This window comes from Ursus arctos, unplaced genomic scaffold (assembly GCF_023065955.2).
Source record: "Ursus arctos isolate Adak ecotype North America unplaced genomic scaffold, UrsArc2.0 scaffold_3, whole genome shotgun sequence".
NCBI lineage: Eukaryota > Metazoa > Chordata > Mammalia > Carnivora > Ursidae > Ursus > Ursus arctos.
Window position 1 is genome coordinate 57,117,518 of NW_026622985.1, and position 14,386 is coordinate 57,131,903.

Below are 14,386 nucleotides of genomic sequence, written 5' to 3' on the forward strand. Positions count from 1 at the left end.
AGTTGTCTTCAAGTTCACTTAAAAAAAAGAAAAAAAAAGCCACATTTGAAACTTTAAACCAGAACTGTATGAACTGTATGCCCTAAGCAGAGAAGTTCACAAGTCAGCCACCCTGGGTATACTCTGGAAAGTTTTATTTTCTAAGAGGCCAAGTGCCAATTAGACAGCAGATGCTGGGGCCGACAGCTCTCCCGGGAGACACTCCCAGGCAGGAGGTCAAGCAGTCATAGCTTGTGCCTGTTTTCCTAAAGAGGAATTTAGAACCTCAAAACCCTGCTCCACTGACCCCCTGAATCAGAATAGCCTAGGAGGAATATTTATAATAACAAATCCTCAGCCCTACCCCCAGATTTCTGAATCAGAAGAGTGGGGAAATCTGCAACTTATCACATCCCACAGGTTTTTCTTCTGCACACTTAACCCGAGACCCCTCATCCTCGGGTTCTTCACAGTGCCATTAGACAAGAGGAGAACTCAGTCCCCGTTAAGACTGGACATTCTGTTAGCGAGGAGGTAGGAGGTGGGGTTAAGGCAAGAAGACCTCCAAAGCCCCTACTATTTCTCACTCACACCCAAGAGTTTTTCCGGTGAAGACTGGGAAGCCTGGGCGGTGAGCAGGGTGGTACTGGGCTCAGTGTCACAACCAAACGCCTGGGTTGGGCTCCTGGGTCTGCATGCCCTCTTTAGAAAGAAGGGGCTGTAAGAGGCCATTCGTGAAGGGTCTTTAAGGAACTGATGGGTGTGGACTGGGCTTTAGCACCACCCAGGCTACGGGCTCTGGATTGGCATCCACAGGAAGTGGGGTGATTATTGTTAGAGGAGAGTGCTTCCAGTTCTCTTATTGAAGACAAAATAAAACATTCTTCCAGTGAGCTCTGCATTTTTCAATGTGCTTCAGGTTGCTTGGGGAGCAAGGACTCCCCCACCTCCACATTCCCCAGTGACCACACCCCCTGCCAAACGGCTCCTTCCAGTGCTAAGAATGAATCGCGTGCTATAGAGTGCCCAGGGCAGGGGAGTGCCTGGAACATATTTGGAACATTGCTACAGCAGCAAATTCCATCGTATCACCTCTTAGCCCACAGAACCACCCAAGAAGTGACATACGTTACTGCATTTTGCTTGTGAAATGTGTTTGTTGAACAACAACAAAATTCAAGAAGTGACAGTTTCAGATTATGTGACACATTCCAGTTTGTATTAAATGTGCCTCAGAGGTTTTTTTCACGGACGGTGGTTTTGTTATAGCTAACCTTGAAAAGGAGGGACTGAGACTCTCACTCGAAGCTAAGATAGGCCCATTTTTTATATGGCTACCATCGCGGTTGGTTGCCATCTCATTATCTTTATAGAGACACATAATCCAGATGGTCAACAGGCTTCTGTGCCTATTTGCCAACTTCTCTTGCTTAGAGCGGCACCGAACAGATCGGTTCCTGAGACCTGCTCACTGAGAAATGGCAATCAATCAATGATGGGTGCTGCCCAGGGACCAGGAAGGAGACCTGGTGTCTCTGGCTTGAGAGGTTTGCAAGGGCCCCCTCAAAGTTGCTCCTGGCTCAGACTGTTTCTGAGACTAGTGAACGATGGCATTTCTCTTTACTAAGCCCCAGAAGGTCCTCAGAGGACACAGTGATGGACTTTAGCCTGTCCAGAATGTTCCTTCACCTGTATCCTCTGGGATTGTTAATGGCCTCTCAGTCGTTTGCTGTTTCAAGGTTCTTCCCTCCATTCAATCCGTCATTAAGCCCTGTCTGTTCTCCTCTGCAATCACTCACCTTCTTATCTGTGTTTCCACCAGTGTTGTCTTAACACACATTTTCACAATGATCTTGATGTACAACTGAAATGCTGTTCTCTCTTGATTCCCTGCCTTCAAGGCTCCTCCTCTGATCCTTCAGGGCGGCAAAGGGAAGTGGCCCCACTCCTGGCTGCTGAACATTAGAATCTCCAAAGAGCTTCAAAAACAAAACAAAACAAAACAAAAACAAATTTGGGGGCTTTTCACCAGACTGTCAGAGTGAGCGTTGCCAGCGAGCAGCCCCAGTCCCACATAGGACCTCTCCACCATCTGCTTTAGGGAACCACTGGCAAGGCTGAAAAACACAGACCTTGGGATCTGGAAATCAGGCTTTATATCTCGATTTCCTCATACTATCTGTGTGACCTTGAGCTTCTTCAAAGCTTAGCATCTCTACTGCTTTATTAGTAAGGTGGGAGGCCCCACCTCCCACCTCCTCACTAACAGAATGTTCGGTCCAAACTTTATTAGTTTAATAATAAACTTACTATTTATAAGTTTGCAAACTTCCTGGAAGTTAGTTGGTAAGATTAAATGAGAAGGTGTAGGTAAGCTGTCTGGCCCATAGTAGGTGCCCACAACGTGGCAGCTTCTGTTATTCTGAATAGTCTTCTCCTTATCATTATTCTGAAACAGACCACATCATGTCATTTTCCTGCTCAAACAATGTCACTGCCTCCGCCCTGCAGACACAAGAACATCCATGCTCCTTGGCATGACCTTCAAGATTTAGCTTTATGTGACCTCCTCCTACATCTGCCCATCTTGGTGGAACAGGCACGCTGGACTCTTACTGATCCAAAAACATGCCATCCCCTTTCCCTGTTGAGGCTCTTTCTTTACCTGGAACTGCCCTTCTCTTCTTTATGTGCAGAAACCCCTCTAATCCTTCAAGAAGAGCTCCATGCTTCTCCCCTTGGGAAGCCATCTGGTCACCTGCGTAGAAAGAACCACTTTCTCCTCTCCCCCCCATTAAAGCATTTGGTCCACCCTGGTTTTGTTTCTCCACATGTCTCTCTCATTGGATCAGAGTCTCTTTGAAGACATGGGTTGTGACCCATGAGTCACTGGATATGGTCCGTTTGTGCACTAGATACGGCGTCAAGCATCTACCATGTGCCAAGCACTGTTCTAGTTGTTGAAAGTACCACAGTGGACAGAACAAAGTCCCTGTCCTCCAAGAGCTTACACTTTGGTCAAGGGAGACCGAACACAAAATAAACAAACAAAATGTGATAATAGTGATGAGTGCAGTGTAAGGGAGTGTAAGGGAGCAGAGTGATGGGATGTAATTTTGTACCAAGTCAGTCAAGTCAAGGAAGACCTGAATAAAGGGAGAGAGGGAGCCATATGGCTATCTTAGGAAAGAGCAATCCAAGTGGAGGGAATAGCAAGTGCAAAGGCCCTGAGGCATAGAAAAATAAAGAAGGCTCTGGACTCAAAAGGATTAGCTGGATGCCCTAGGGCAAATTTTAACTTTCTTGCACTTGTCTTCTCATATAATAAATAAGAATGATATTATAATACAACATTCTTTTTTCTGAGTTCTGACGATTCAATAAAATATTGTTCCTGGCACATGACAAGCACTCAATATGCTGGTTTCCTTCTCTTCTCCCTTTCTCTCCATTCATCATAGAATCATAATGCTGAGTGTGGTATCTGGTCTATAGTAGATGTTCAAATATTTGCTGATACTCATTGCAAAGACGCATTTAGCAAAAAAACGCTTCTGTCTTATAACACATGTACTTCCTTTGTCACTTCCAAAGGAGGCATTAAAAATGGTGTCCAGCCTACCCCCACATATAACTGTTGGCTTCAAGAAGCATTGGCAATGGGAAGCGAAGAGGGGTAGGATTCTCTGGGTGTGGGTTCTGCAATTCCCCTTGCCTGGAACACTCTGTGATTTTAGGAGCTGGTCCTTTTGGGTCTTAAGACAGTCATTAATAGCAACACTATTGAAAAGCCATTAGTAGGTGTTGGGGCTGATTCAAGAGGTAGAAAGGATTCCGTGGAGCCTCTCTCATGATTTAAGGAGAGCATGGGCACTCCTGGGATGGTCAGTGGAATGTCCACAATTATTTCTCTATCTTTGGCCAATTCACCCTCATGTTTCCTCTTCCACAAGAAGCCTTCTCTGTCTCTATCTGCCGTATATGGGTACAGTTGTCCTTAAGTGACACAGGCATTGTCATTAGTGTGGGCAACCCGGCTTAGAAATGTGACACATTAAAACATCTACAAGAGGGTTAGATGTTTTCCTCCTCTGTGTGAAAGCTGGGCAGTCTACACCTAATTAGCTAAGAAAATAACCATGTTGAGCTAAAGGCATTGAGAAGCCATAATTACAAAATACATCCCATCATTTCCAGCCCTGTTTCCAAATGACCATGTGCATTTCAGTTTAAATTTCTTTTTTTTTATTTTTAGACCTAAGAATAAATCAGAAAATTTTCCTTAACTTATTACCTTTTCTAGAAATATTTTATATGATTGAACTTTAACTGTTCATAGATTTATGCCATCTAAAGTGAATTCTTCCTTCTTCAAGATGTTGAAGATAACATCAACTTGGTTTTCAAAGAGGTAGAGCTCACAGGTACCAGCACAGGGTGGCTTACCTCTAAAAGAAATAACCAGACTAGCTGAGAAGCAGAAAATCACTTGTTATAGTCCAAAAAAAAATCACAGATAAATAGGCTGGTAAACTTTATTTTTATATACAATTACCTCCATGTCCAGGCCTGAAAGTCTGTATTTAAAGCAGAATATAAGGGGTGCCTGGGTGGCTCAGTTGGTTGTGTCTGCCTTCCACTAGGGTCATGATCCCAGGGTCCTGGGATCAAGCCCCGTATCGCACTCCCTGCTCAGGGGGGAGCCTGCTTCTCCCTCTCTCTCTGCTGCTCCCTCTGGTGGTGCGTGCTTTCTTTCTCTCTCTCTCTTAAATAAATAAAATCTTTTTAAAAATTTTTTTAAAAAGCAGGATGTAAGAGAGTTATTATTTCTTAAGATATTAAGGGGCCCAAGAAAGAGGAATGCCAATGGGTGGGAACCAGTCACGTAGATGAGAATGCATGGTGACAGGCAGGCCAAAAAATGGAACTCATGAAAAGAGAAAGGGCTTGGAGTTTCACTCACTCACAAAATCAGTGGTGTCTTGGTACATAACTGTAACGTTTCAGAGAATAGCTCTCTTCTGCTAATGCCAGTCTTTTCCTGGTATGTCAGGAGACATCAGCATTTCAGTTCAAGAATCCTCTTATATGATCTTACTGCTTTGGTACTCACAGGTAGAGTTCCAAAATAGTCAGAAGGATTTTATTCATACCTTCCAAGAAAACCATAAAATGAACAATGCCAGTAACAATTATGAAACTAAATTGGCCTTGTAAAAGAATAAAAAAATCAGTTTTGCCAGTTTACATGCATGGTAACTAATTTCCATATAAATGAGCCGACTTTATTCAGTCTAAAGATGTGCTTGTATCCTCTTTGGTTTTTTTGTTTGAAATATTTGCAGTTCTTCAGAGGCACTTAGTGGGACTATTTGAAGACATTTTGGTATGTGTTGTAGTTTTCTAATCATAATTATCTTTTTTTTTTTTTTGGCAGTATATCAGTTACAGCAAGAGGCCCCTCGTCCCAAGAGGATCATTTGTCCTGGGGAGGTCAGTACTCAGCTATTTCTGACATACCTTGTTACATATGATGAACTGTCAGTGCTATGTTGATATCGGAGGGCTTTCGCGTTTCCTGGGAGTTGACTGGTATTAACGTTTGTTAGAGTGTCACCAAGTTTAACACCTGAATAATCTATATTATGAAATCAGGTGTTATTTTAAAAAATATTTACCAACTTACTTGAAATCAGAGGTCTCGTGTTTTTAACCATTGCGGAGGCAAATTAAGCCTTTTGTTAACCCCTTCCCCCCAAAACATGTATTTTGGTTGTTTTCCTTGTTTTTGCTGTTTTGATTCTGTTATCATTTTTTTCTTATGGAATGCTTCCAACAGAGAAAACACAGAGAATAATAAATATCTGGGTACTCTCAACACTCATATTTAACAAACCTTTATGGACTGTCACATTTACTTGACATAAAAAAAAAAATACCTACAAGAAAAGTGACTGTTTTTTTATTCTTGGAGATAAGCTTAAAAATATATCGATTCATAAAAATGCTTACCAGCCGGAGAACTTTCCCCAGTCATCCCTCGCTAATCAGTTCTCTTATCATCTGGGATGCCCGCAAGATTGGCACTATTTTCTATTTTTATACTGATCAGTTTCTATAATAGTCAAATTAATATCCTTCACATAAAGGTCCATGGGTCCTTGCTTATTTTTGATATTATGACTTAAATACGGAATAGCAGATGCCTTTTAAAGTGTCACATGTGCCTCATGAGGAGGAAAAGCCTCCAACTCCAGCACTCTTGAGATTTATCCTTGAACATCAGTATTTTCTGGCTACCAGATGGACTGGATCTGGTTTTGAACCTGTGTCCTCAAAGACTTAGGTACATATATCCCTACACCCAGAGGCGACTTATCGCTGTGTTACAAATGTTTCTACAGAAAATTTTACTTCTGTTGAAGGACACTGAAATTCACAAAGTAATCTGAATATTGACACAGAGTAAACATTCCTATCCCAGGAATATGGCTTAAGAAGAGAAACTATCTGATCCTTAAAGAAAAATCCTAGACGAGGTCCACTCTTTCTCTGGTAGTCTGATCTTGTCTTGCCACCAACTCTGATGACTTTCGTCCTTTGGTTATTCAAGAATATCTAAACAAGGGAAGAATAGGATAAATAGAAAATGTTTAATAAGATGTTTGAGATAAAGTGTTTGAGGGGATAAGTAAGAAGCAAATTGTTAAACATTCCTTTAATCCTCGGGTGCCTGGGTGTCTCAGTCAGTTCAGCATGGACTCTCTGTTTCAGCTCAGGCCATATCTCAGGGTCGTGAGTTCTAGCCCTGTGTCAGGCTCCGCACTCAGTGCAGAGTCTGCTTGAGATTCTCTCCCTCTGTCCTCCCTCTCCCCTCGTGTTCTTTCTCTCTTAAATACATCTTTTTGAAAAAATTCCTTTAATCCTATTTTACATCTCGTACTTCTCCAGGAGAGAAAATAGAACCCATGCAGGGAGCCAGGGGAATTCAAATGTCTCCGTGAAAAGAATGTTTTGTAAAATTAGAACACCACTAAGGGCTTTTCCTAGGGCTATTAATAAAAAGTCTCCAGGCAAAGTTGGGTACCAGAATTTAAAACCCAAGGGGACAGTAAATAGTCATTTGTTCATTTATTCACCAAGTATGTACGGAGAGCCTGCTGTGTTCTGACTTTGATCTCGGGGTTAGGAATGTAGCAAAGCACTGGGCTGTTGATACTTGAAGCGTCGAATCAATAGAGAACAAGATCACGACGTATGTAATCAGAGATAGATCTATTTTACCTCTGCGTGTGTGCACACACATGCATGTGTGAGTGTACATGTGAGAGAGGGAGAGAGTGCACTTTTGTGCTTCTCAAAATCCTTGCAACCATGTCCCCTGTCCCCTAAGCCAGGTGGAGTATTAGCAGTGGAGACGGATAGATGCAGATTAGCTTCACAGAAGCTCTTCCTAGGGTTCAGCTGAAACCCTTCAGACATCCAGCGGGATCTGAAGGGACCACAGATCTCTTTACCGCTGCCCTTGCATTGGAAGACAATGCCACAGACATCTTAGCAAAGCAGAGCTGTGTGCCACAAGCCACCACCATCTGCTGTAACTAAAGAACATAGTGCACGGATAGCTTTGTTTCCCACTTGTCTGTCTTTTTAACCAGCTTTTCACCTTCTGACTTTTATCAGCTTGATTCGTTAGTAAGTGATCCGGTTGATGCTGGACTCACAGGTTGCTTGCCTCTAGAAATTCCACATCCCATTTCTACTATGAAACCTCACTCGAAATGGGTATTCATCAGGTCCATTTCCTCAGCAGGCTGCACGGGGCCCAGCCAGCCAGGCAGGTGTCAGGTGATAAAGGGTCACGTGCGTTGGCAGAACAGGTGCTGCTTAGATGGGTGCCAGCAGGCGCAGCTTCAGCTCCCCTTGTCCTCCGGTGCCACGTTAACTGCAAGGCATTCCTGCCCACGTTGCTTGGCCTCCCAGGACTTGGCCTCCTTTGAGTGAAGGCACGGCCTCCTCTTGGCCACGATGAAACCACTGTTTCTGCTACAGGCGATGTTTGAGCGAATGTCTCTTTGCCTTGCACCGCACCTGTGTGCTCAGAGGGCGTGCCTAATGAAGTCGGAAAGCCTCCGGTTTGAGTATATGGCCAGAGAGACCGAAGCTTTATTAACACATTTACGTAACACCGTATGGGTGATTTCTTTTGAACAATGAGTTCATGAATTTTTTTTGTCTTTGTCATCTCACCACTCAGCCAGCTTTTAAGAGTCCATGTTTTCCTTCTATTCACAGTCCTGCTGTCCTCCTTCTTAGTCTTCAGCCTCTTTGCCCCCCAGCCACTATGTTCCTGGGAAGCCTGCCGAGCTGTGTTACTCTGACATACTCCAACTGCTTTCTTTCTCTGGTGACTAATAACCTCCCAGGCTAGGGGCCCCTCTCCAGTTAGGATCTTCCCATTGAATGTGCTAAGCCCTCACAAGAGGACACCAAGTGAGTGTAGTCACCAAGATATGGAACACTGTTGCCCAAAGGTAAAGACACAGGCCAACATGACTTGAATGCTTGCTAGCTGTCAACAGATACCAACCACCTAATAGACTTTCCTGGGAAACTAGGTGGGTCGAGGGGACAGCCTGATTCAGCAGGCAAAATCCAATGAGCTTTGTAAACCCAGACAGGGGAGCCCAGCTACAGAGTCAGCTGGACTGGTTTTGAATTCATGCTCTTATCACTTTCTAACTACGTAACATAGAGCCAAGCACTTACTTTCTCAGGGAGATGAAGGTCTCCTTTACTCCAAGGGCCAGTATCTACTTGACGGGGTGCTAAAAATGGCGTATATGTGTCAAGTGTGTACAATAGTGCTTGGCCCATGATAGGTACTCAGTGTTCTGATTCAAGACAGATTCAGAAACCTGCAAAGAGGAGGCTCTGAGATACTCATTAGGGACAGAGTCAGAACAATGACAGTGTTCTCTGAATGCGAGAGCCGAAAAGACAATGATCGAGAACAAAGCAAGATGGCTGGATCAGGAATTAAACCACCAGGAAAAAAGACGTTGAGGAGGAGGAACAGAGCGTACAAGCAGTTGAACAACAGCTCTGGCGCCAATTAAGCCAGGCATGGTCAGTTAGTGAAATAACCGTTCATTGCTTTCTTGAGATTCATTGCTGTAAATTAATATTTATCGAGCAGCAACAGCACCTGGCACTCTACTAGCATTTCCTGTGTGCTCCTTGCCAAGAGATTCAAAACATCTTCCAGGATGCAAAATTCTCTCTTGCCCTTTCCGACAATTATCGATCAGTCATTCTGTAAGCAATTCATTAATTACCGAATGTGCGCCTGGGTGGTCTGAGGGGAACTGTGACTGTTGACTCCCAAATGTGTACCTCTAGCTAAGCCCTCTCCCCTGGTCCCCAGACACCCTGCTCCGTCTGTCTACTTGACCTCCTCAAGTAGACGTCGCACACCACCTGTAGCCTAACATTCAAAATAGAACTGAGCCCCCCATTCCGTTAAATGGCACCTAACTTCAGAGACCTGGACTCCTCTCTTCCCACCTTCACCCTTTTCTCTAGCGATTGTCAAATTTACCTCCAACTGTATCTGGCACTTGCCTACTTTCTCCTTCTCCACGACTGCCGCGTGGTTTAGGGTGATGGTTGTTTCTTGCCTGGATTATTGCTGGCGAGCAGCCTCCTGCCTGGTCTCCCTACTTCCACGGCTGGCCCTCTCCCTGAAGCCCACATTCACACACACACACACACACACACACACACACACACACACACACACCATTCACCAAACGGGAGCCATTCTTCTGAGTGCACCGCCCTGCAGCCCCACTAGCCTCCACTCCCATTCGTCAAACAAACTACAACATTGCTACGATAGGATCTGCAGATCTGCTCTCTGCCTGGAATTCTCCAGTGTTCTCTGCATGTCCAGGTTTCAGATTAAAGTTCACCTGATAGCAGAAGCCTTCCCTGAACCCCATAAAAATTAGCATCTCCATGGTGCAGTGCTCTCTTCTGAGCGTGAAGCTGGCTCTAGGTGTCGTTTCCACAACTGGCTGTTTCCATTGATGATCGTTCTTCTCCTCCTTTGCCGAGAGTAAGGGGAGAAGGACACAGTCTGACTGGTAAAAAAAAAAAAAAAAAAAAAAGATAGCACCTCCCAACCATCAGATCTTTGTTGTATCATCCTGTTTATTTTGTTTGCGGTACCTAATACACTCTCTAATATAATTTCTATCACATTTAATTGTTTGCTTGTTGCTTATACATCTCTCTCCAGGAGAATACAGGCTCCAGAAACTTCATCGGTCATAATTGCATGGACTTGCCTAGCATTGAACCTAGTGCCAAGCAGCAGAGGGCAATCAGTGAATATATGGTAAAACGATGAAGAAAAAAATAGAGACTGCTAACATAAGGAATTTAGAATTCTCAAACTATTACTAATAGCGTATCGGATTTACCCAATGCTGTTATTAGGGTAGTGACTTGGACTTTTGGCAGTGGCTAAGGTTCTTACTTAAATACAGACTAATATTTTTTCCTGGAATATTCTATATTTCTTTTGGCCTTTCCAAAAGGCCAAAATTTCAAGATTTACTTGCATGACTAATTTAAAGTCAAGTTCCACTAGAATTACCTAAAGAATACACAATAAGTAGAAATTCTTTTGTGACTAAATGATTTGGTGTCATTTGTCTTTTTTGAAATTGCTGGAGTGAGTTTCATTTCAAAAACCCAATTTCAAAAAGGGAAATAAAACTACATACTGTTATTTCAAATTGTTCTCCCTTTCATGCAGCTTCACTTCCTCTCTCTCTTGCTGTAGAATAATGTATTTTGGAAAGTTTTGGGTTTTTTTTTTTTTAATGCAAAAGTGAACTGTAGGACTGAGATTTCCAGCATTCTCCAGAACCAGCTTTTTGTTCTTGATCATCAGAAATTAAGCCAAGTATACATGACAGTGGCCTATCTTAAATTACAGTAACACTTTATTTTACCTCCTAGCAAATTGTATTCACTTTTTAAATATCACTTTAAATACCCCATTTTCTGCGTTTTGTTTTTGTTTTTTTTTGGTGTCCTTAAATATCTGCCCATTTCACTTTCTTCTACCTTTATTTGTAAAAACTGTTCTTTTAAGCCTACAAAAGCATTTCACTTTATGATTACGCTTTTAAATTTCTGATTCACCGTACTTAGGTTTCGCAGTCTTATAATCTTGTAGCTTGAGGTGTTTATCTCGTCTTAGGCATATCTGGAAGATCTTAACAAGCCACATTGATTGACCATGTCATTCTCAACTAACTCAGTACATTTCAAATCAGATTTAAAGTAAACTCAGAGGGGTTTTCTACTATTCTATAATCCTCCCTCTTTTCTTATTTTATTCATTGAAAATAAACGTTTTTAAACCTATGTGCATTTGGGGGAGCATGGAAACTCTACTGATTCAAGACGTTTGGACAAGGTATGTCTCTAAAGTAATGAGATTGATTTTGCAAGCCACACACAAAAATCAATCCCATTACCTTTTAATTGGCTTTATGTGTAGTAATCAGAAGGCTAGCTCTTCCTGGTAAGAAATATTTCTGTTCTTTTTATCCTAGACTTTCTCCACTCGTCTTCTTTTTTCCCTTGCATATTGACACAACCTAGAATAAAAGCCTTTTTCCATCATACTTCTAGGCTTTCAGCTAACTCCGTAATGCAGTCAGGCTTTCTTCTTGATGTGATTTCATGTGAGCTTGACGTGCTTTGGTTGTAGACCTACTATAGTCAAGGGGGAAAGTCTTCTAATAAAACGAATGTTAGGAAAAAATTTTAGACAGATGAATTATATTTTTTCCAAATATAGAACCAAGAATTTTGTGCTTCCTTAAATAAAAACTTTCTTATGGATAAGTACTGCCAAAATACATAGCCCTTCAAAAAAGAAGTCACTCTCTTGAGAGTACTTTGAACTTCTTCTAATGTAATGTAGACCCTGCATGTTTGCACCTGTAAATATTTAGTCGTTTCCAAGTGATACCATGAACAGAGGATAAGGGGTTCCTGAGGACAAGCTGCTACAGAATTCAGAGACTCAGGGGCTCTGAGCCAAGGGGACAGGTGGGCTGAACTGGAAGGAGTCAACAAAGAATAGTATATATGCTGAAGCACAAATTGAGGCAAAAATGGAAGGTTTCTGCTTAAAACCGAATAAGGAAAATGAAGGGGGAGATTAAACAGTGATTGACAATAAGTAAAAGTTCTTGAGAAGCTTCCTTGATCTCCTTGGGTGATTTTTATTTCTGAAAATCAAATTTGAAACTGTGTATTCCTTTATAGAATTACTTGAGGTGAAATACTACATTGTGTAGTTAGTTGTTTTAGGAAGAAAAGAACAACCGAGAGCATCAGGGATTACAACACAAGCTGTCTTACCCTTACCTCACCTGTGACAGCCATAACCCAAGATACATCACTCCCCGATGAGGGGCAGGAGTGGGTGGTCCAGACTGCAACACAGCGGTCATGAGGAGGTGCTGGCTTTCGTAGGGCCAACCAATGCCTCACTTCCACAGCAGCTGCTGTCCAGAACAGCCCACAGTATGTCTGCTCTGTGACTCAGAGGTCAGGTCCAGCAAAACTTCAGGTGTGGCCAGGGTTATCCAGAAAGGGGAGCCAGTTACAAAGCACTGGGTGCCCTAGTGAAGTTTTAAAGACATGCTTCACGTTTACTCACCCGGTTAAACGTTAACTGAGAAATAATGCTGATAAAGTTTAAGCCACACTTGGCCCTGGGCAAGCTTCGTCTCCCAGGCTAGTATGGTCTGGCTAACCAAGCAGTGAGATGTTTGAAAACAGATTTGTAATCTTGACTCTACTTTCCATCAGAAAAGCGTAGATGGTATAATCTCTGACCATCCTAATTCTAATCGGACTACCCTAAATGATACTGCCGAATTACTTGTCAGTCTTTTCACGGTAATGAGAATTAACAGACTTAGAGTGCTTGCTGTGCCCTGAGTGCTGGGTTAGAGTTTTACACATGTCATTCTTCATGGGAATTCCAAGAGGAGATGAGACAAGCAGCACAAGGATTGCAGACTCTGAGTCAAACCCAGACCGAACCTCGGACTGGCCTTCTAACCCAGTGCTTCTCAGCTGTGGTCCCAGGACCAGTGGCTACAGCATCATCTGGGAACTTGTCAGAAATACAGATTCCCTGGCTCACCCCAGGCCTTCTGAATCACAAACCCGAAGATGGGGCCCAGAAATCTGGGTTTTAACAAGTCCTGTAGGTCATCCTTATGCTCGCTCAAGTGTGAGCACCACTGTTGTAACAGTGTTCTCGTGCCCTCTGTTTTCTATGTCCTGCTCCCTTCCCTGTACTCTAGGATAGAAGACGCAAGATGCTTTGTCCCCGATGACGCTTCCTGTTTGCTTAGCACTGTGCTAGACTCTTCGTGAACTTCAAAGTGGATGCCAAGTCACCCCATAGCCTTCTTTTGTTGTCTAGATATACTTCCTCCTGAATGTTATTTTCCACCCTTTAAAAATATTTTGCTTTTGCCTTTCTTTGCTATGTCTAGCTTTCCCGTACCCTGGAATGTTGCAGAGGCCCAATATGAATCCTTATAGGAGTATGGTCAGTACTTAATTTAGCCTGGTTTCCTAAACCCACCCCATCCCCCGGTTTGTTATACATTTTAGTGTGACACTATGTTTGTAATTAAAAAATATTTAAATTCCATTCTAATATGATTCATACTCATGTTTGTTCATATTCAGTACATACTGTTATGAACTCCAGCTCTTTTTAGATGTTTTCCTTATCTCATGACTATGCACAAATCCTTGATAATTTACTCTTGCTTTTAATGGACATTTCCTTGGGGCGCCTGGGTGGTGCAGTCGTTGAGCGTCTGCCTTTGGCTCAGGGCGTGATCCCAGCGTTCGGGGATCGAGCCCCACATCAGGCTTCTCCTCTGGGAGCCTGCTTCTTCCTCTCCCACTCCCCCTGCTTGTGTTCCCTCTCTCACTGGCTGTCTCTCTCTCTGTCAAATAAATAAATAAAATCTTTAAAAAAAAAAAGAAATGGACATTTCCATGAATGAAAATACCAAATCCGTTATCGTTACGTCAGGAATACTTTGAACACATGTCTATATCCCAGGGTGGTAGTCTCTTTACTCAGTAGATCCTCTGTGTGCTTCACGAGCGTTTCTCAGTTCAGGATTGTAGGTGGCTAATTGGCTAATAAAAGTCAGTCCAGCACCGCTACTCTCCTGGCCCCACCTCTGTGCCTCAATCTACCACTCCCCTCATCGTCTCCAGGCTGACACTGAGCCATTGGTAATCCATCACCTTTGGCTGTGTCCTTTAACAAACCACAGTG

General features: G+C 42.9%; 1 protein-coding gene and 1 pseudogene across 1 annotated transcript in view; both read left to right on the forward strand.

Moving 5' to 3' along the window:
- CHN2 (chimerin 2) overlaps positions 1–14,386 on the forward strand; it is a 283,549-nt gene that overhangs the window by 148,922 nt on the left and 120,241 nt on the right. Inside the window, exon 3 of the mRNA XM_026508512.4 lies at positions 5,417–5,472. Coding sequence (XP_026364297.1) covers positions 5,417–5,472 — 56 coding nt within the window. The remainder of the gene's footprint in view (positions 1–5,416; positions 5,473–14,386) is intronic.
- LOC113267326 (small nucleolar RNA U3) lies at positions 10,002–10,124 on the forward strand (annotated as a pseudogene).